The 19,960-nt window shown below is 56.0% G+C and overlaps 10 protein-coding genes across 10 annotated transcripts; 4 read left to right on the forward strand and 6 right to left on the reverse strand.

Annotated features, from left to right (window-relative positions):
* Nucleotides 1–42: 42 nt before the first annotated feature.
* On the forward strand, nucleotides 43–1,647 carry G647_05218 (uncharacterized protein; the record flags this gene model as incomplete). Its single annotated transcript, XM_008729549.1, has 3 exons — nucleotides 43–270; nucleotides 323–688; nucleotides 751–1,647. 3 exons carry the CDS (start codon nucleotides 43–45, stop codon nucleotides 1,645–1,647), a joined length of 1,491 nt encoding a protein of 496 aa, XP_008727771.1.
* A 1,717-nt stretch (nucleotides 1,648–3,364) lies between these two features.
* Nucleotides 3,365–6,132, reverse strand: G647_05219 (uncharacterized protein; the record flags this gene model as incomplete). The annotated part of the gene is made up of 5 exons (XM_008729550.1): nucleotides 3,365–4,388; nucleotides 4,464–4,961; nucleotides 5,013–5,123; nucleotides 5,184–5,971; nucleotides 6,061–6,132. The coding sequence occupies 5 exons, from the start codon at nucleotides 6,130–6,132 to the stop codon at nucleotides 3,365–3,367; spliced, it is 2,493 nt and encodes an 830-aa protein (XP_008727772.1).
* Nucleotides 6,133–6,993: 861 nt separating this feature from the next.
* Nucleotides 6,994–8,117, forward strand: G647_05220 (uncharacterized protein; the record flags this gene model as incomplete). The annotated part of the gene is made up of 3 exons (XM_008729551.1): nucleotides 6,994–7,209; nucleotides 7,283–7,949; nucleotides 8,017–8,117. 3 exons carry the CDS (start codon nucleotides 6,994–6,996, stop codon nucleotides 8,115–8,117), a joined length of 984 nt encoding a protein of 327 aa, XP_008727773.1.
* A 221-nt stretch (nucleotides 8,118–8,338) lies between these two features.
* Nucleotides 8,339–9,626, reverse strand: G647_05221 (uncharacterized protein; the record flags this gene model as incomplete). The annotated part of the gene is made up of 2 exons (XM_008729552.1): nucleotides 8,339–9,517; nucleotides 9,579–9,626. 2 exons carry the CDS (start codon nucleotides 9,624–9,626, stop codon nucleotides 8,339–8,341), a joined length of 1,227 nt encoding a protein of 408 aa, XP_008727774.1.
* Nucleotides 9,627–11,406: 1,780 nt separating this feature from the next.
* Nucleotides 11,407–12,231, reverse strand: G647_05222 (uncharacterized protein; the record flags this gene model as incomplete). The annotated part of the gene is made up of 2 exons (XM_008729553.1): nucleotides 11,407–11,676; nucleotides 11,731–12,231. 2 exons carry the CDS (start codon nucleotides 12,229–12,231, stop codon nucleotides 11,407–11,409), a joined length of 771 nt encoding a protein of 256 aa, XP_008727775.1.
* Nucleotides 12,232–12,735: 504 nt separating this feature from the next.
* On the forward strand, nucleotides 12,736–14,298 carry G647_05223 (precorrin 3B synthase CobZ; the record flags this gene model as incomplete). Its single annotated transcript, XM_008729554.1, has 1 exon — nucleotides 12,736–14,298. One exon carries the CDS (start codon nucleotides 12,736–12,738, stop codon nucleotides 14,296–14,298), a length of 1,563 nt encoding a protein of 520 aa, XP_008727776.1.
* Nucleotides 14,299–14,540: 242 nt separating this feature from the next.
* G647_05224 (uncharacterized protein) lies at nucleotides 14,541–16,327 on the reverse strand (the record flags this gene model as incomplete). The annotated part of the gene is made up of 4 exons (XM_008729555.1): nucleotides 14,541–15,184; nucleotides 15,341–16,081; nucleotides 16,147–16,234; nucleotides 16,292–16,327. 4 exons carry the CDS (start codon nucleotides 16,325–16,327, stop codon nucleotides 14,541–14,543), a joined length of 1,509 nt encoding a protein of 502 aa, XP_008727777.1.
* A 517-nt stretch (nucleotides 16,328–16,844) lies between these two features.
* G647_05225 (uncharacterized protein) lies at nucleotides 16,845–17,051 on the reverse strand (the record flags this gene model as incomplete). The annotated part of the gene is made up of 1 exon (XM_008729556.1): nucleotides 16,845–17,051. The coding sequence occupies one exon, from the start codon at nucleotides 17,049–17,051 to the stop codon at nucleotides 16,845–16,847; it is 207 nt and encodes a 68-aa protein (XP_008727778.1).
* A 540-nt stretch (nucleotides 17,052–17,591) lies between these two features.
* Nucleotides 17,592–18,217, reverse strand: G647_05226 (uncharacterized protein; the record flags this gene model as incomplete). The annotated part of the gene is made up of 2 exons (XM_008729557.1): nucleotides 17,592–17,788; nucleotides 17,839–18,217. The coding sequence occupies 2 exons, from the start codon at nucleotides 18,215–18,217 to the stop codon at nucleotides 17,592–17,594; spliced, it is 576 nt and encodes a 191-aa protein (XP_008727779.1).
* Nucleotides 18,218–19,329: 1,112 nt separating this feature from the next.
* Nucleotides 19,330–19,833, forward strand: G647_05227 (uncharacterized protein; the record flags this gene model as incomplete). Its single annotated transcript, XM_008729558.1, has 1 exon — nucleotides 19,330–19,833. The coding sequence occupies one exon, from the start codon at nucleotides 19,330–19,332 to the stop codon at nucleotides 19,831–19,833; it is 504 nt and encodes a 167-aa protein (XP_008727780.1).
* Between the last annotated feature and the right edge of the window lie 127 nt (nucleotides 19,834–19,960).

Genomic DNA, 19,960 nt, shown 5'->3' on the forward strand with positions numbered 1-19,960 from the left:
GAACCCAAGAATACCATCCCTTCCACAGCAAGAGATATAGCAATGGCAGCGACTGCAGGCCCTGTCTACACCACCTCCAACGGCCGTCCAGTCACCTTTGCGACTGCCTCCCAGACAGTCGGCCCTCATGGACCCATCCTGTTGCAAGACTTCCATCTCATCGACCTCCTCGCACATTTTGATAGAGAACGTATTCCCGAGCGTGTAGTCCACGCAAAGGGTGCAGGTGCATTTGGGGAGTTTGTGGTCACCCATGACATTACCGACCTGGTACATCCCATTGCTCCTCGACCAGGGGTTCATCTACTGACGCACCTCTCAGACGTCCGCCGATCTATTCAGTCACATAGGCAAGAAGACGAACGTCGCCGTCCGCATCTCCACGGTTGGTGGCGAGAAGGGCTCCGCTGACTCGGCCCGTGATCCTCGGGGCTTCTCGATCAAATTCTACACAGAGGAGGGCAACTGGGACATGGTCGGCAACCACACTCCCATCTTCTTCATCCGCGACGGCGTCAAATTTCCCACCTTTATCCATACCCAAAAGCGTAACCCCCGCAACAATCTCAAAGATGCAACCATGTTCTGGGACTTCTTGTCCAGCAACCAAGAATCTGTTCACCAGGTGATTCAGCTGTTCAGCGATCGGGGTACACCTCGGACGTTCCGCCATTGCGACACTTTCTCAGTAAGTATATCTCCTGCCTCTAGAAGAATGAACGCGCAGCAGAAGCTGACAACCGCTCGCAGGGCCACACCTTCAAATTCACCAAAACCGACGGCACGTTCAAGTACGTCAAGTTCCACGTCAAATCGGACCAAGGCCATGCCGACATGACGAACGAAGAGGCGGTGGCACTCACCGCTAGCAATCCCGACTATGCGACAGAGGACCTGTTCAATGCCATCGAACGGGGCGAGTTCCCAAGCTGGACACTGTATGTCCAAGTGCTGGACCCCAAGGACGCCGAAAAGTTCAGGTGGAACATCCTCGATATCACAAAGGTCTGGCCTCATTCTGAAATCCCTCTTCGCCCTGTCGGCAAGATGACGTTGAACCGCAACCCAGAGAACTACTTCGCCGAAGTTGAACAGCTAGCCTTCTCCCCGGGGCATCTGGTTCCTGGGATCGAACCCTCGGCCGATCCGATGCTCCAAGCCCGCCTTTTCTCCTACTCGGACACGCACCGCCACCGCCTGGGGGTGAACTACCAACAAATCCCAGTGAACCGCCCTTTGCATGCCTACGCGCCGTTCCAGCGTGATGGCGCCATGTCGGTCGCGTACCAGAACTACGGCGCCCACCCGAACTACCCCTCTCCTCTGAAGCCCAACACCTATCTACCCGTCGACCAGCCCATTGACGCCGCCCATGAAACCTGGATCGGCCAAGCGGTCCACAACTTGCAGCCTGTCACGGATGAGGATTTCGTGCAACCAAATATGCTTTGGGAAGTACTGGGCAAGACGGAGGGCCAGCAAGAGCACTTGGTGCACAACATCAGTGTCCACCTGTTCGCAGCCGTCAAGGAGGTGCGGGAGCGCACGTATGGCATGTTCGACCGTGTGAATAAGGACCTTGGGGCGCGGGTACGCAGCGAGACGGAGAAAGTGAGGGCAGAGAAAGGGTTGAATCTGGAGCAGTAAGTTTGCTTGGGACGTCCGGCAGTGGCGGCAACGGGGGCAGGGGGGGAACAGAAGCAGCGCAGGCAGCGGAGGCAGCGAACGGGCCAACGAGACTGATGACCAGGCAATGGAATCAACTCGTCGAATCCAAAATATCGTGTAGGAATAGCAAGATTTTAGTATCTTTCTAGAAATCTCAAATCCACAAACGTCTATCCTGTCGTTCCTGATGAACCACAGCAAAACATTGAGTCCTCCACTTATGCGACAGCATTGCCTCCAAATGCGCAAGTGCGAGAAGTAAAGCGAGACCGCGTCCATCACCACGAAGGAGAGCCTCATTTGCAGCTTCACTTTCCGAGCCTCGCCAGCCTTGTCTCCCACCTCTTCTGGCGAATCACAGTCACATATCACGAATCATGAAATCCTACAGGGCCAATCGACCAGTCAGAATCAAGTCCAGTCCAGTCAAGCCCGCTCAAGCCCACTCAAGTCCAGTCAGCACGCATCACCCGGCGTGGTGCGCCGTGCTCCGTCTCGCTCGGTCGCTCGGTCGCGTCTTCCCAAACCAGCCAACCTGGACCTCCATATCGAGCTAAGCCCGTCACCCACCCATTATTGGCCGTGTCAGGCGTGACGGTTGTGACATTGGTGACATTTGTGTACGGAGTACTGTATCTACATACCGTGTACTCGTACGGAGTGTACAAACACATGGCACCTTAGGCACTTTACCCCAGAGGTGATGCACAGCCAATACTCAAGTACCCGGTACAGAAAGCACAGTATGTACCTAGGGCAGGACAGTGCCCGTGCTCCGTACAGCGTGCTCCGTACAGTACAGCGTACAGCGTCATCTCCACAATAGCATCGGGACGGGACTACCTACTGTAATCAACAAGTCAAGACGCACGAGGTGAGACGCAAAGGGTACGAGTCAGACGTGACTAACTAGTTGTACATCAGGTGAGAAAGGGGGAGGGACTTCTTGGTGGGTGGATGTTGCCTTTTTTCACCCATGCACGCTCACGCACGCTCACTCACGCCCCGGGAAACCACCGCCGCCCGTGGACGGATCGAGTTGGAATTTGCAACACAGTACTCCGTAACAGCGTGAGCATCCCGGTCTGGTTGCTGAAGTGGCGAATCATTGATGGTTTACCCAGTCTACTGTACGGAGTACCTAGGCATTACGGAGTACTGTCATCTACTACGGTATAGTATGGTAGGGTAGGGTACAGGTAGGGTGTAAGCAGTACTTACTACACGTACCCATCTACACCGGTATAAACATCTTCCGGCGTCATCCTTGTCATCCGTAGTTAGGTACTCCGTCCTCTCCTCCTGAATGGAGTACGTACTCTGTATATTTACCTCATTCATGCGCGCGAGTGAGTCAGGGTCCAAATACTGTACGAGGTTATTGTGGATGGCACTTTACAAGGGCCATGGTCAAGGCTGTGGTCCAGGCCCTGGGCCGTCACATGGATGTACGAGTACTGTACCCGAACGGTTTGGTTATCAAGGCATCATAATTATATTCCTGGTCATTTTGATTTTAGATCTTCTGTTCCACAGCTCCCGCGAGGGTGCTGCTTTGTAGAGCCTGGTGCTTAGTTTGTGGGGGGAGGAGCATGCATCATACATCATGCATCATACGTCGTACTCGTACTGTACCTCTCGCTGCTTTCAGGGAGAAACGGCACGTCGCGGTTTTTTTTTCTCCTTGTGGTCCATGTCATGAGATCTCTCGGACCTTGGGCTCGTCCTGCCAGCCCCATTGCTCTTTCAGCTCCCTGATCCGAGGAGCGGTCGGGCTGCCGGCCTCCTTGGCGATGTTCGCCAGCAGTTCCAGGACAACGGTCCGATCTTCCTTCTCCTCAAAGCAGGATCCAGCCAGGTAGAGCGAGTGCACCATCTGTCTGCTGACAGCTGGGGGTGGCTTGCCTAGCGCAATGCCGCAGATCTGCCGGCTGTGATGCTCGGATTCTTCGGCCACCTGTCGGAACATCCGGAGTCGGTTTGCTGGATGTCGGGCGTCGTGTTCGTCCACGGGTTGATTCAAGAGGAGCAGGATTTGGGCAAAGTGGTAGAGTTGAAGAGCGGCCGCACACATGGGCACGCTGAAAAACAACCTCGCGAAGCGCGGTCTCCCATCTGGGAGGAGATCTGAGGGGTGTTGCGCCCCGGCGGCAGCGATCGCATAAGGTTGAAAGGTGAACGGCAAATTGTCGTACCAGTCTTCAAGTTGTCGACGTAGTTGGCGCCACCGCGCCACGCGAGTTTGAATGCCGCTGGGCGTGCCTGGCTCTGAAGGAGTAGTCCTGCCGGGTGCTGGGGCAGCAGGACTGTCGAAAGGTCGTGGCGTGCCCGTCGTACTCCCTGCCACATCGTCTTGTGGCGCGATGAAGTTCATCGTCCGGAGAACGATCCATATCAGGGTGCACGACACCAGGTCCTCTCGATCGCCCGGTTGGTAGGACACGATCGCGTTGATGGGCGTCGAGGGATCGTTGTAGTTCAATGTCCCATCGTCCATGACAGGCAGACCTGCAGCTTTCCACATGGTCAAATTATCCGGATCAAGGCGAGTCTTCGAGTGGTTGACGTACGCCGCCAGATAGTCGGCGCGAGCGAAATTCCAGAACGCGGCTCGGCCAGCCTTCATAGATATGAACGGGTCGGCGCGGGGACGAGGTACAGACTGCACCGCCTGTGGCAGGATCTTGCTCTCCAAGAGTGCCTTGAACCCATCAAGATGCCTGGAATCCAAGTGAGCATATTGACACATCTACACGGAGATCCTCCCGACGAAGGCAAGAATCCAAAGGACTTACTGTGACCAGTCGTCTGCAAAGTTATCCAACGACTCGTACAGAGAAAACACGGAGATTGCAGCCACTAAAGCCTCCATGTCCGCACCATCCGAGGGTTGTCCTCGGCTTATACGGCGTCGTTTGTTGGGAGAATTGCTGATGGCACCGCTGTTGCTACTGTCAGAGAGATGTCGTCCCGAGTTATATCTCGATGCGTGCCCCGTTAGCCCTTCGTTGCTTGTATCGCTGAGCCAGCGTTGAAGAAAGATTCTCAAGTACGATATGCCGCGGTCGTAGTAGTTCGCAGCCTTGTAGAACCAGTCCGTGTGTTGCAGCGTACCCCCTTCTCCGACGAACGGTATAAGATGTTGCAGGTCTTCCAACGGCGAGTGATTGGCCATCATCTGACCGATCTGATTTGCTGCCACTGCAGCCATCGCGGATCTCAGCATCACATTCTGCACAGCCTTCAGCGGCACTATCCGACTGAAGTATGTATCGAGGTCGAAAAGATCCATGCTGGTGGCAGTCAGACACACGGTGGCACCGAATCAACGATCGTCAACTCACGATGGTGAAACCGATTGTACAAAATGCCGCGTCAAGCAGGCCAGTTCGGTCGTCTTTTCGTGCAGGTATTTTTGGCTGTACTCGGAGCGGCTGGCCCGGTTCCCTTCAGTGCTAGAGTTCCAAACCGGTTAGCACATACTCGCTGGCTCGCTCTTCGTCCGCAGCACTTACCCATCGTACACGGATGACCTTCCACTGACGGAGCCGAAGTCACTCGTCAGAAAGTCGTCGTCGGTTTCGGGGACATTGGTGTCCGTGAGGATCACCGGGAGACCAGGGATAAAGCCACACGCATTGTTCCCCTTGGAATAATAGGCTTCGATGTCGAGATCGAAATAGTCTTCGTCGACGCTCACGGACGAGTCCAAGTCGGACGGATCATACTGTGGCTTTCCAAGTAGCAACTTGGCCGTCGTCTGTTCCTGATATCCGCCCTGAGCAAATTCTGACGGCGGTTGCGGAGGTGGCGGTGCATATTGGAAATTTGTCGGAGCCGTCACTGGGGGTGACAGACTGGCCTGAGGCTGAGGAGGCGTGCCTGGAAACGGTGTGAAGCTGGGACTCTGCTCATTGAGCACCCCAAAGGCTGGGAATTGTATATTCGGGGCCAACGTCCCGCTAGTCTCAGGCCCCGCTTGTATGCTTGGGAGATGGTGTGCAGAAGAGGTCGGCGGTGATATGATTCGCGGAATGGCCGGAATGCTCGGGGTGAACTTGAAATTCCCTTGGATCGGAGGGAGATTGATTCTTTGTCCAGACACAGCACCTGTCCCGGCACCGGCACCGACACTGGGCGGAGTGGTGACTACCGCCCTAGCAGAGTCCGGGGATTGGAAGTTCCCATCGTACTTTCGTCGAACCTTGACTCCCTCATCGAGGAACTTGCGCTCCAGGTCATAGCCCGTACAGGGTCTTCCTAGCTTCTCGCACCGCAGACAGGCGGGGAGCCTCTTGTCACACTGGTCGAGTGTGAGCGAGCCAAGCACGCAAGGAGAGCTAGTGGGCAAGAATACGGGTTCAGCAGGCGGAGAACCTAGGGGTAGCCTACCTTGACACGACGTTGTCTGCAGGAATTGCAGGCACGATCGGCGTATTCCACACCTGGGAGTCTGTTTTCCATGCGCGGAGATGGCTTCGTCGAAGCTCGCTGTCAGACTGGCTGAGATTCGCGTGGATGAGGTTGGAATTAGGTGGCGCGGAAGCGCAGTCCAGTGGGTGGTACCAGGACGAATCCTACGCGATCCGACACATGTCGCTGGACCCTCCGGTCTCGATGCGATACGTAAGTGGACTGAAATAAGACGCCGTGACAGGATTAGATGTGATTGTGGAAGAGACAGCGAGAGCGAGGGGACGAGATGGCGAGCTGGATCGAGGTGGCAGAAAATGCAGGACCAGAGAGGAAACGCTCTCCGCTAACACCCCGAGCGTTTGGGGCTGCGGGCGCGATTCGGCAAGCTTGATTAGTGGTCGCCGGTCGTCGCGGGAGCGCCTAATTGGCTCGTCTAGGCGACCCTGCTGCACCTCGCTGCTGATCTCCACTGCCGAAGAGGCATACCTTGGGCAGGCTCCGGCACTGAGGGTGCGCTTGGCCGCCCGTACCCAGCATTGCGCGCCTACCACAGAGCACGTGACCAGACCGTCTCGCTCGGCGGCGGCAGCAAACGACAAATGATGACACACCAAGCTGCGCAGGTTTTCGCCGTTTGATCCAAAGCGCCAGCGAAACCACCGTCAGTTCTGCGTCCGACGCTCCGAAGTCGCCGGCTCGAGATCAGTGGAGAGACTCAAAAGTGGTCTGACTCGCCCTCGCCTCCCTGTTCTGGTCTCTTTCTCCTTTCTTCCGTCTCCTCCTGCTCGTCGCCCATGCATCCCCGATCAGGCTAAGACCCGTGGACGTCGTCGTGCGACCTCCCAATGTCAACTCTCACCGTGCAGCGGGTAAGTGAGCCTGACTGGCCCCCGTGGCGGCGTGTCTGCAATGGCAACGGCTCCATCATTGACCATCACAAAGCTGTTCATCTACCCTGTCAAGTCACTCCCACCGGTCCAGGTATCGTCGGTCGAGCTCACCAACGAGGGTCTCCGCTTCGACAGAAGCTTCGTCTTGGTCAATCCGCCCAAAGACGATTCACGACGTGCCAAATTCCTCACCATCAAAAAACTCTACAAGCTCGCTCTCTTCAAACCCACCATAGTAAGTCTTTGGGAACACGGTGAGAAGGGCAGGCAAGACGGCAGGGCTGACAGTGGTCGGTACTCTGATTTAGGACGACAGCTGGACCAAGCTCACGATCCACCATACGAGAGCGACTCCGTCGTCGTCCATTACGGTGCCTCTGACGCCGTCGCCGCTGTCTCTGTTGACAAACAAGACTTTCGAGGTGAGTATATTTGGCACGACTGCCATCGGCATTGATCTCGGCGAGGAAGCCGCGGCCTTTTTCTCGAAGCACTTGGATCAAGACGTCCGTCTGCTCTCGATCGGAGGCACGGGTCGTCGCGAGATCCCAGGCGCCGCCTATATCCCCAGTCAACGCAGTGCGCTTTCTTTGGCGCTACAAGAAGGCCTCCAGCCCCAACGCATCCGGTTCGCCGACGCTGCACCGTTGCTCATCACGTCGACGGCATCCGAGGAAGATGCACGCTCGCGCCTCCCCCCAGCGCACCAGGACGAGGACGTCATCATCCGCTTTCGCCCGAACATCCACATCGACGTGAAGACTCAACTGCCGCCATACGACGAGGACAACTGGTCTTCGCTGCTAGTTCGCTCACATTCGGACGAAGCTCAAGAGGTCACAATCAAATGCATCTTCAGAACAGTGCGCTGCCTCAGCTTGAATGTGGATCCTGATACCGGCGAGATGATTCAACGTGAGCGACAGCTCTATGGATTACTGGCTAGTGACAGAAGGGTCAACGACAAGTTCCCTCGTAAGTCATACTGATCTACCTCGTGATGCTGGGTCTAGTACGTCCATGCCCCTGACAGGAATCACAGACAAGCCTGTTTTCGGCCAATATGCCTTTGCCGGGCCATCCGGCGCCATCCTTCGTACAGGAGACGCAGTATATGTTACTGAAAGAATCCAGAGGACCTGAAATCAAGAGCACAGAACCCGTTGAGATTGGCTCAGTCTTCGAGGGATATGCATGCTTGCATGCCGCCCTCGAAACCCGCTGGCTGCAACCATGCCGGTGAGCTGCTCAATATAGGGTGTTGGCTTCGTTGCCAAAAGTACAAGTCGGCAAGAGTCGGTTCCTGGATGGCCTGTCTGGTTGCATGCTTACGCTGGAAAGTGGCGCAGCGCTCGCGTAACTCTCTAACCAAATGGTGTCTCCGGTCTCGAGCAGCCCCGGCCATTTCTCCACCTTTGCTCTTTGTCCCTGTCGAATCTCCAGCACCCATTCGTTCCGCGCAACCGTGCGGCTTCATGGTCGTCAAGCTGATCAAAGAGTCTTCTAACGACATCGTCCTCATCAACTTCGGCGTCGCATCGGGTAAAGAACATGGTTTCCCATTGCCTGCCCTCCATCTGCTCCTTCTTTCTTAGCTGACGCTGAGCATTCTCGAGCTTCGATTTCTCTCCGACAATCTTGGCATGATCGCCTCTTCTGATGGCGTCGAATGTCGGACCCCACGCGCGCCTAGTCTCCCAAGGAGACTGTTCGGCCAGCGGCTTGACTGTCATTGGCGCCGGTTGGTTTTGGGCATCCGCCAAGTCGAATACCTCGATCTCCTCGCCTGATGCATTAAAGATCGAGAACCTGGAGCTCCAGCTGCCTGAAATCGTGAAGATGGCGTCCTTTCGCGAGTCCGCCGTTCGGTATATCGAAGCATGAAAGCAATTTCGGGAACCACCCCACATCCTCTTGCCGGTAAATGTCATCTCGGCGGTAAAACTGCTGGAGCTCAGGATCTTATATGTGTCGTTGAGTTCGGGCCACGGCGCCCCGGTCAGGACACTCCGAGCCTGTACATCCGGCAATGGCAGGAGGTACGTCTCATTGTACTTGTCAACTTTCAGGACGGCGTGACCGGACTGGCGAATCATTACCGACGTTCCTGATAACGTGGTATACTGGGTTGAATATGCCTGGGCGTGGACGCCATGCTCATCGTCCGAGATGTATGCTGCTGTTGTGGGTGGATGATGCGATACTTGCTCGCTGATGACCCGGACTGTGGACGCCGAGGCTTTCTCTGCTGTCAAGTCGTGATCGCTAAATTCGCAGAAGAACAGTTCGCCGAGGAAAGGATTCAGAGGTTTCTTCAACCCTTCTTTGACGGTCCGTCCGACATAATACTGTCGTTGCAGCGAGGCGAGGTACAATTTGAGAACTAGGAGCATACGCTTTTCCGCCGATGATTCGCGACTTGGAGCTGTGAAGAGCGACGGTCGCTCCGCCCAATACGCCGGAAATTCTGTGAGGGACGACGGGGCTAAGATGAAAGGTGGAGCTGTGATGTGCGATATGTCGCCACTGACGGTAGCAAGGAACTGTCCTTGGTGAGCGAAGTCTCCTATGTGAAGGGGCAATGTGTCCAATGAAGACACTTACGGCAATGAAATCCTTCAAGGCGCCGAGGTTGCCTAGTCTGGCCACCATATTGGTTAGATATGTCACAATTCCTCCACTTTATTCTGTCAAAGTGTATTGGGTGCAAAAGGATGAGTAGAGCCGGCGATGGAGTGGAAATCCGCAGCAGTAACACAGACAACTCTATGGGGTATCACAGACAGCTGACACGGGGAAATAGAAGTGGTTCGACAATGGATCCGTGCAGCGGTGGGAAGTTGGCGCAGTATGTATACTGCAATTAGCAGCAGGGAGGGAGGAGGAAGATGGGGCTTACCTTGAATCGTCTGCACTCGCTTCATCGCTTGCGGTCCCCTTCTCGGATCCTGAAGATAACCTGCGGCGGTCGGACTCGGCGCCTGACTCGCTTTCACCACCAGTCCCTACCGAAACGCGTTTCACAGATCGCTTGATTTTCTGCATCGCCAGACGCCTCCTGGAAAAAGCGACTAAGGGACAGGATGTGGGGGTGAGCGCTCCAGCCTCGATGGCTCTTACGCGGCCGTATGTCAAACCCAGTGGCTGCTGCTCCTCGCGGCGTGCACCGTCCTAACTGGGCGTAGTTGACGCGCAGTGCGTGTGGCCAAAATGGCGTTGGAATGGCGGCGAAAGCGCTATTACCCTTGCCTGAACGTTCGAGAAGAAGCTGCGGGATGAGGGTGAGCGGGTAGTGAGAGGGACAGGATTCACTGCCTGGGGAGCATTGTGTTTCAAAAATAGGTGTTTGCAAAGCGTTGGGCCAATGATGTCGATGATGTCAATGATGTGGACTCGATCTCTGACTGAAGGTCGCGACGAAACCAGTCGCGCGCCACGCTTGCGATCGAGGCTGCTGGCCATGTCATTCGCCACAATTTGTGGGTGCAGTGAGTGGTGCGAGTGGTGCGTGAATGAAAAGTGAGTGGGAAGTGAGCGGAAGGTGAGTGGAAGGTGAGTGCTAGGTGATAAGGTAAGCAGCCGGCCACGAATCACCAGGAGCTCTAGACAGCGACCACGAATCACCTACTGGGGTAAATAGGGGCACCCTAATCAGGTGCTGTAGGTGCCCGGACCGGCATGTGAAAGAGACCGCGTCGCAGCTTACGCACCCTCGCAGGAACCCTGGCAAGTACTTACGGGCGCAAAGGAGACAGAGACAGGCTGCGCCATACAGCATTTCGCGAGGTAGAATGTAGCCACAACTTCTCAATAATCGACGCGAGACTGACCGTCGATGTCACTGCTGCTACCTCAGTGGCGGCCATGTCAGTGCTTGTACTACTCATTCCGAATACGTGCGACCCTCTCATGGCCGGGGCAATTTTCGCGCGGAAGCAGACAACCCGAGTGATCTCAGTATCTTCAAAGGGAAAGGAATACGAGATTCAACAGAGGCGGTGCTCAGTGACCGATTGATTGCTTGACCGGCAGAATCTGGGTCCGCCTTCCCCACGAAATCACTGTCCAGATTATTTTTAGGCTATGCGCCAGCCATCAGTCAACGTCAACGTGAGCAGTCAAGATCATTCTGGAAGACGTCAGCCGCTCGTCGCACTCGCCGGCGCAAGGCCGAGGACGAAATCCTCGGCACAAAGGAGCATCGCCGTCATTTCCTACGAGCCAGTTTCGCACTGGCATCAGTGCTTGGATCGGTTGGTCAAACAGATGAGCAAAGTCGATTGGAACACCGCTTCCTCAAGCAGACAGGCGCTTCGGCTACCCGACCGCTGTGGGCACCATATTCCTAGAGCGTGTACTTATCGGCTCAGGATCACGCCTATACTCAGTCGCTCCAGGGGGAAGGGAGCTGCAGCGACTTTCTTCTGATCGGTCAGAAAGCGAGTCTCCCACCGTCCACGGGCAGGTTGACGCCTGTTACAAACGCCGCTTCGTCACTCGCGAGATACACCGCCGCATGGGCGATATCATCTGGCTCCGACATGCGCCGGAGGGGGACGGATTGTGCGAACCGTTGCCTCTCCTCGGGTGTGTCAGGGACCCCACTGAACAATTCAAGCAGACCGGTTGCACTTCTCAGAGGACAGATGGAGTTGACTCGGATACCCTCGGGTCCATATTCCGCGGCAAGTCCCTGAGTTATCTGACGGAGCCATGAGTAGACGTCACCATGATAGAGGACTCGGCAAGGACTCACCGTGTTCACGAAGCCCTTGGTACCTCCATAAAACACCTGACCTGGACGCACTCTCATACCCGCAATCGACGAAGTGCTCAAGAAGACGCCGCTCTTCCTCCCCACGAAATACGGCATCACCACCGAGACGCTCAGATAGATGCTCTTGATGTTCACGGCCACGATCCTGTCAAAGTCCTCCTCAGACACCTCTATGCTCGGTTGCTTCTTGTATGTCGTGCCTGCGTTGTTGACCACGATGTCGAGTTTTCCGAACTTTTGCTTCGCCAGTTCCAGACCTTGCTCCCAGTCGCTGCGCTTTGTGACATTCAGCTGCACGAAAATCGCTTCGCCGGGATAGCTTTTGGCCGCTATTGCCGCGGCGACCCTCTGTCCATTGTCAACAGCAATGTCCGCTATCAGCACTTTTGCTCCTTGCGCGGCGTAGGCATGGGCAATGGCTTCACCGAATCCACTGCCTGCTCCAGTGACGAGGGCGACCTTCCCATCAAGGCGGCCCATTGCGTTGTATCCTGGGATGGACCTGATTGACCGATCAACGTCCACAGAATTATTCTTTCGCCCTCTAGGCCTTTCTCGACCGGCATATATGACCTTAGAACTTCAGAGACTTTGGTGTAGGTGAAAGCGAGCCCTCCAACCTCCTGACGTGAGGAGCTCATCACCCACCATGTGGCATGCAAGACGAGGCTGAGCAAGTGAGGGGACACCGGTACCATGCGGAGGTTGTCCGAGGTGGCCGCTGAGCGACCGGGGCCTCTCCAACTTGACCCCTGCAACGGATCCCTTATGGGTACTACGTCTCCATCTGATGCCGATAGCGGACGTTGGAATTTGCCTCATGAATCACCACTAGCTGGCCGCAGACGAGGCAATATTTACCCAGTACAATCGCCGAGGCGAACGGCGGACTGGTTCAAGCACCGCGGCGAATATCACAAGTCGTCAGAAAATCACACTCTCTCTGTGCGTCTATGGACCATTGATTTCCCAAGGTACAGCACAATGGCTCCTCCGCAGCGCTGTGATGTCCTGGTTGCCGGAAGTGGCAACGCTGGCTTCTCAGCCGCCGTTGCTGCCAAACAAGCGGGAGCAAAGCATGTCGTCCTGATTGACAAATGCCCAGAGGAATGGGCCGGAGGCAACACATACTTCACCGCTGGCGCGTATCGGACCGTCCACGGAGGCATTTCCGACCTATTGCCGCTGGTCAACAATGTCGACGACGCGACGGCGAAGAAGATCGACCTGGAGCCGTACACGAATGAGGACTTCTCGAAGGACATGAAGCGGATATGCAGTGGCAGGTCAGACCCTCGACTATCCAAGATACTCATCGAAGAATCAAACGCAACGGTTAAGTGGCTCAAAGACAACGGAATTCGGTTCCAGTTATCGTTCAACAGACAGGCCTATGAAGTCGACGGACGGCTGAAATTCTGGGGTGGTCTGCATCTCAAGACAGAGGATGGAGGTAAAGGGCTGATTGAAGACCACAAGGCCGCAGCGAAGAAACACGGCGTCGAGGTCCTCTACTCGACGGCTCTCAAACGTCTGGTGACAGATTCTCAAACCGGCGCCGTGACGTCGGTCGCGGTGCAGTCGAACGGCCAAGAGGCCGTGATTGAGACAGGGGCCGTCATCCTGGCAGCCGGCGGATTTGAGGGCAATCCTCGAATGCGATCGCAGTACCTGGGTCCAGGCTGGGATCTGGCAAAAGTCCGCGGCACACCTCACAATACCGGCGACGTGCTGGAGACGGCCATCCGAGACGTCTCGGCCGCGCAGGCGGGAAACTGGTCCGGTTGTCACTCCGTCGCATGGGACGCAAATGCACCGAGCGACACTGGCGACAGAGAAGCATCCAACGAGTTTACCAAATCCGGGTACCCGCTGGGCTTGATGTTCAACATTCTAGGCGAGCGGTTCGTCGACGAGGGCATCGATCTACGCAACTACACGTACGCCAAGTTCGGCAGAGCGATTCTGGCTCAACCGGGCCATGTGGCCTACCAGGTCTGGGACTCGCGGACCATCTCGTGGCTGCGCTCGGAGGAGTACCGGCCTGAAAGAGTGGAGAGGATATCGGCCGACTCGATCGAGGAACTGGCCGATAAACTGACCGCCTATGGCCTGGAAAACAAGGATGCCTTCACCCGCAACGTCAAGGAGTACAATGAGGCAGTCTACGCCTTCCAGAAGGAGAACCCGCACAAGAAGTGGGACCCGGCCGTGCGCGATGGCATGTCCACGCAGTCCAGCACGACCAGACTATCGCTCGGCAAAACGAACTGGGCATTGCCGCTGGACAAGGCGCCATTCCTGGCCGTCGCCGTAACGTGCGGCATCACTTTCACTTTCGGGGGACTGAAGGTCAACCCGGACACTGCCCAGGTAATTAGCTCGGCCACTGGCAAAGAGGTGCCGGGGGTGTATGCCGTGGGCGAGATGCTAGGCGGACTGTTCTACGAGAACTATCCCGGCGGCAGTGGCTTGACTTCGGGGGCGGTCTTTGGACGACGAGCCGGAACCGCTGCTGCGAAGGCCGTTGCTGTGGCCACACGGTGAAGTTCTCGCCTCTGCCGCAGACGGAGGGACAGACAGATCAGATACCAATACAAATACAAATACAGTTACATATACACGTACACGTACAGCCCGTAGGCACATTTCTCCGCGTAGACTAGCGTAAAAGTACGAACACCCGTATCACATCACATCACATATCATACTTCACGTCGGATATCAGACATCATACGTCTCACATCCTACGTCCTACATCCTACATCGTACGTACCCTGCCATCAGCATCATAGCCCCACCGTGATGCTCTTAATCTCCGTATATTCATTCAAGGCGTCCTTGCCGCCCTCCCTTCCGACACCACTGTCCTTAATGCCCCCAAACGGCTGCTCACACGCACTGATCAAGCCGACCCTCACGCCCACCATGCCGGACTCCAGCTCCTCACTGATGCGCCACACGCGCGAAATGTTCTCCGTGAAAAAATACGAGGCCAACCCGGCACTCGTGCCGTTGGCCAGCGCGATCGCCTCGTCGTCCGTATCAAAGGGGACGAGGAACGCCAGCGGGCCGAACGTCTCCTCGCGCATGAATCGCATATCCTTGGTCGCGTGAGTGATGATCCGCGGGGCGTAGAAGTTGGGACCGAGGTCGTGACCGGCCTGCTGAGTCTGGCCCGTTTCATCGGCGTGTAATTTGGCGCCGTGGGCCAACGCGTCGTCGAGTTGGGCGTGGATCTTCTCGAACGCCCTCGCCGAGTATAGCGGCCCGAAGTTGACGTTTTTGTCCCACACGGAGCCGTATCGGAAGGTGCTGCTTAATTTGGTGGCCAACACGGTGGCGAAGGCGTCCATGACGGAGCGGTGGACGAAGATGCGGTTCGCGCACACGCACGTCTGGCCTGAGGAGCGGAACTTCGAGGATATCAGGCCTGATTGCGAAGATTACGCACTTAACATCAGCATACCGGACTACGACACAGACACACAATGGATGGCGTAGAGAGTAGAGCGTGTGGTGGATGGTATGGTATTCATCACTTTTTGGCGTTGCCTCGCCTCACCGTGCACGTAGGGACAGTACTCACCCTCGGCCGCCTTGTCCAGCTTTGCATCCTCAAAGATAATGAAAGGCGCGTTGCCGCCTAGTTCCATGCTCGTCTTCTTGAACGTCTTCGCGCACTCGGCATGCAGGTACCGCCCCACGGCCGTGCTGCCGGTGAAGCTCAAGTGCTTGACAAGCGGGTTCTGCGTCATCTCCTCGCCCACCAGCTTCGACTTTTCCGTGCTGGAGGTCACGATGTTGAGGACGCCCGGCGGTCCGCCCGCGCGCTCGAACAGTTTCGCCACGGCAATGGCGCACAGCGGCGTCTCCGGCGCGGGCTTGCACACGACGGTGTTGCCCGCCGCGATCGCGGCACCGACTTTCCTGGTGACCATGGCGACCGGAGAATTCCACGGCGTGATGGCCGCGACCACGCCCTGGGGCTGCCGGATCGTGAAGATTCGGTTCTCCCCTTTCGCAGCAGGGATCGTCTCGCCGTACTGTCGCTCGATGGCACCTTCGAACCAGTCCAGGAAGTCGGTCCCGTATTTGACGGTGACGAGGGACTCGGTGAAGGGCTTGCCGAGCTCAAGGGTGCAGATCGCGGCGAGGTCGTCCTTGGCTGCTTTGATGAGGTCGGCCCATCTCCGCATGAGCCACCGGCGGTCGCGCGCCGTGGTCTTGCGGTACGTGGTGAAGGCTGATTGAGCGGCTTCGATGGCCTGCCGGGTCTCGTCACGGCCTAGGTCCGCGACGTGGCAGATCTGCTCGTTGTCGCTGGGGTCTGGAGAGCGTTGGATACGGTGAGCAGGGGCAGGAGCAGCAATGTAGAGGGGCTCGCATCCTTACCGAGCACGGCAAACTTGTCTCCATTGCCGGCGTCAACCCATTTGCCTCCTATGAAGGAACGGGTGTCCAGCAAGGAAGGGTCTTTGAACTAACGGACCTGTCGGTTAGAATAGGGGGTACATCGCGCCAAGTCAAGCTGGCGTACCGTGTATGGGATCTTCTTCAATAACATGTCGGCCATGTTGTCTGTCAAAGTATATTGATATGTCGTAGGGATATGTGTTGCCGAAGTTGTCTCGATGTTGTCCAAAGACCGCAGAAGTCCTTAGGCCGTGCCATGGTGTTTTGATGCTGCATGTACGGCGTATTGAGCGGGGAAATCGGATCAACACAGCGTTGCCCTTGACGGACAATATCCGTGGGGTTCCAGAGCGAAGGTCGAAAGTACCTCGTACCTTGGTCGGCGTGAAGGTAAGCAATGCCATCTCCGCATTTCTGTACGGCCCATACCCCGACTTTGTGGAGAGATAGGGATATCTAGGCCCGATCTCGGCTCGCTCGTGCTTCTCACAGAGTTTCTTGCGGACATGTCGTTGCTCTTTACATGTGATCATAGCAGCTGAGGCCTAACGTGACGTGCAAGGAACGCAGCCAACGCCACTCCACTCATGACCTCGACCAGATTACTCCTTCTTCCGTACCACTCATGCCACTCAGCAACCACGCACGGAACTTGGCCTTCGGCTGACCACTACTGCTCAGTCATCGGTAAGATCAATAACGACCTTTGGCTTCTTGGGAGGGGGTGGCACTTCGACCGGCTCATCGCCATCGTCCAGCGTTGCTTCTTCTCGTGATCGCTTTGCTCCGCTGCTAGGATTGGTACCCACCGGCAGACGGCGGTTTTCTTGCTTGACGTGGGCGAACAACGGCGGTGGCGGAGGGACTGACCATCGAGGCTCCATCTTGACCCTCGTAGGGCGCGCGAAAATATTCTCGGTGTCCATCAGTCCCTCAACCTTTACACTGGTTCCACAGCTAGGGGCCAACGTGCTAGCAAGTACTCTCACGACCGGCTACGCTACTGGCACGACTCCCAGATTCTGCCCGAGCCACTCTCTCCTGTTCGGTATTAGGCCCTTCTCGTCTTGTATATCACCGGAGGTCAGTCACGTACCCTCAATTCTCTGAGCTCTTGATGCATCATCAACATCATCTCGTTGGTGCGTCGCATCATGAGTCCAGCGTCAGGAACGGGCGAGGGGCTTCTTGGAATGCATCCGAGACTCTGGAGTGTTTCTGTAGCCATCAGTACGTGAGCCACGAATGTCCTCCTTTACTCACTTCTATTTCTGTAGAGAAACTTGAACTCATATGGCACTCCCCTGGCGCTATTGATGGGGACGTAGCCATAATACTGTATTGCTGGTGGCCCGGCCGCGCCATTCACCGTGTATCTGAATTGTGATATGAGCAGGTACCGGATGGCCGAAAGGGAAGACAACCTACTTGACATTGTGTTTTATCGCTTTGCCCTTTAGCGCCCTTTCCGATATCTCGTCCAGAGGCTTGGGCGTAGACCCGTCCCATACGTATGGTTTATATAGGGTCTTCTTCTTGGCTCTGTAGACTGACACCCGGAGAGATCCTAAGAGGTCGATATCGGAAGGGGTGAGGTTTTCCGGAAGTGGAGCGTCCCCATCTGTTACTAGTCAGAGCCGTGTGTAAGCGCCTCAGCACAGGAAGACTTACCGACAGCGAGGGGACCGAATCCATAACTTGTAGTGACCCATTGTCCGGTAAATTCGTCTTTCATCAAGCTTGAGTGAAACCAAACCTCCTCACGATGTTGAAGCTCGGCTCTGTAGGTTACTACACTTTCGTAAGGGCAATTGAAACTTTGCCAGTGGTGGTTCTGGTCAATATAGAATTCGATGCGGACATCGCTCGCTGTGAAGAATTGGAAGCCCGGAAGAAGGGCCACTTTCACCGAAAACCTCTGACCTGCTTTGACCTCCACGTATCGGGTCATGCGGTGATCATCTTCGGCTTCACGCTCGGGGTCGGAGTATTCTTTCAGAGGTTGGCCGTCGACGTATAACTCGGCAGTGATGCATCCTTGGGCAGGCATGATTGCCAAACGCTGTGAAGGTTCTGTGATGAAGAAATGAGGAGGACAGAGGTCATGAGTGGTGAGGGAGAAATCAACCGGAACAGAAATCGAAGTGAAAAGGAAGCGCAGGCGCAGCTGCTGCAATCACTTGCCGCTCACTCAGATTTCATTTTGACATCCATTCTTGCTTGCTGCGCTCGACAGATTCTCTGCATCTCCGTGATCTCATTGACGGACTTCATGGAAAGGACGACGCGCCGACAAGGCCGATCGAGTATCATGTTCCTGACAGCATTCTCACACAAGGCCACAACTCATGTTGGCACAACCCTCCATGGTCACGGAACATGGAGAGATCACTTATCTCTACCAGGACCTTGTCGCTGAACACTGAACCCTCGGCTTTGATAGTTTTCGTAGATTCATGTATCAGGCTTCGAGGATGTCACAGCCTGTTTCCCCAACCAGAGATTTTGAAAGTAACAGAGTGGCCAAGTCGGAATGCTGGCAGGATGGTAGTGGTCGCGCTCAAGAGCAGGGACTTGCATCCTGTCTGTTGTCGTCTTGCATCGCACGCGACGGTAGCTTAAGATGAGGGAAGCGCGCCGTCTGGCTTTTGTGCAAATCCTATGATAGCTAGCGACCTGCTGTCGACGACCGGATATCTCTCGAGGGAAATCTATCTCGAGCCTGATCACGAGACGACGGCATGTGCGTAAGGACTGTATTCAGCCAGCTACCTAGGACGCCTGTGCTGACGCAGCAGCTCCGCCATACCAGAACTACACCACAAGATGCGGTACGTACGTAGCGTGATGTGCGTGATCTCGCGTGTCTCGTTCAACGTCGGCGAGATTATTCCCCGCAAACGTGCCGTCTTTGATCTCTCCAACTCGGCAGTCTCCTCCGCATCAACTCGGCGATATGTACTCGGACGCAAAGCCATAAGAATGATTCGATCCGATTCGACTGACCATGCTGCGCGTACCGTGCCGGTGACGGTACACTACCAGTGAACCTAGGTATAAAATGTACATTTAGTGTACGCCCTCGTCCCAGGCACCCCAGCGCGGTCCCTCCCTCGAACATTCCCAGAAACTCGTATCTCATAATTACAGGGCTACGTCGCCATGGCCAACGACTTCACCAAGAACAAACACAACCTCGTCGGCGTGTGGAGTCTTATCTCGGCCGCGATGTACGACTCGGACAAGCCCGATCGGACCCTCCTGGCCAAACCGCACGGCGACAATCCGCAGGGCAAGGTCGTCATCTCGTCGTCGGGATACCTGCTCGCGACGCTCGTGGCGCCCGAGGGCCTACAGCCCGTGGCGTCGGACGACTGGGCGCTGGCCACGGACGACGAGGTCCTGCGCGTGGGCAGGAGTCTGACCACGTACGGCGGCTTTCTGACGGTGAATGAACGGGACGATGGGTCGCTTTTGTGGCAAACGACCGTGGAGATCGCGAGTAATCCGAATTGGGTGGGCAAGCCGCAGACGCGGATTGCGCGGTTCAGCGAGCACGACGGCCAGGCGTACATGACGTTGAATCCGGTCAAGTGGTATACTTTGAAGGTGTGTGCTCTGCTCTCGTCCATGCACATGTCCTCCACGCAGGAGATCAGAGAATGAACGCACGCGTGTAACCGTGCCCTGCTGACCGTGTGCTCTACGTTACCTAGGATGGGACGAAAGCCCAAGGAGAGTTCAAATGGCGGAGAATCGGCTCATGAACACATAACGCTACTGTACGGAGTAC

Source organism: Cladophialophora carrionii, assembly GCF_000365165.1.
Source record: "Cladophialophora carrionii CBS 160.54 unplaced genomic scaffold supercont1.4, whole genome shotgun sequence".
Lineage (NCBI taxonomy): Eukaryota > Fungi > Ascomycota > Eurotiomycetes > Chaetothyriales > Herpotrichiellaceae > Cladophialophora > Cladophialophora carrionii.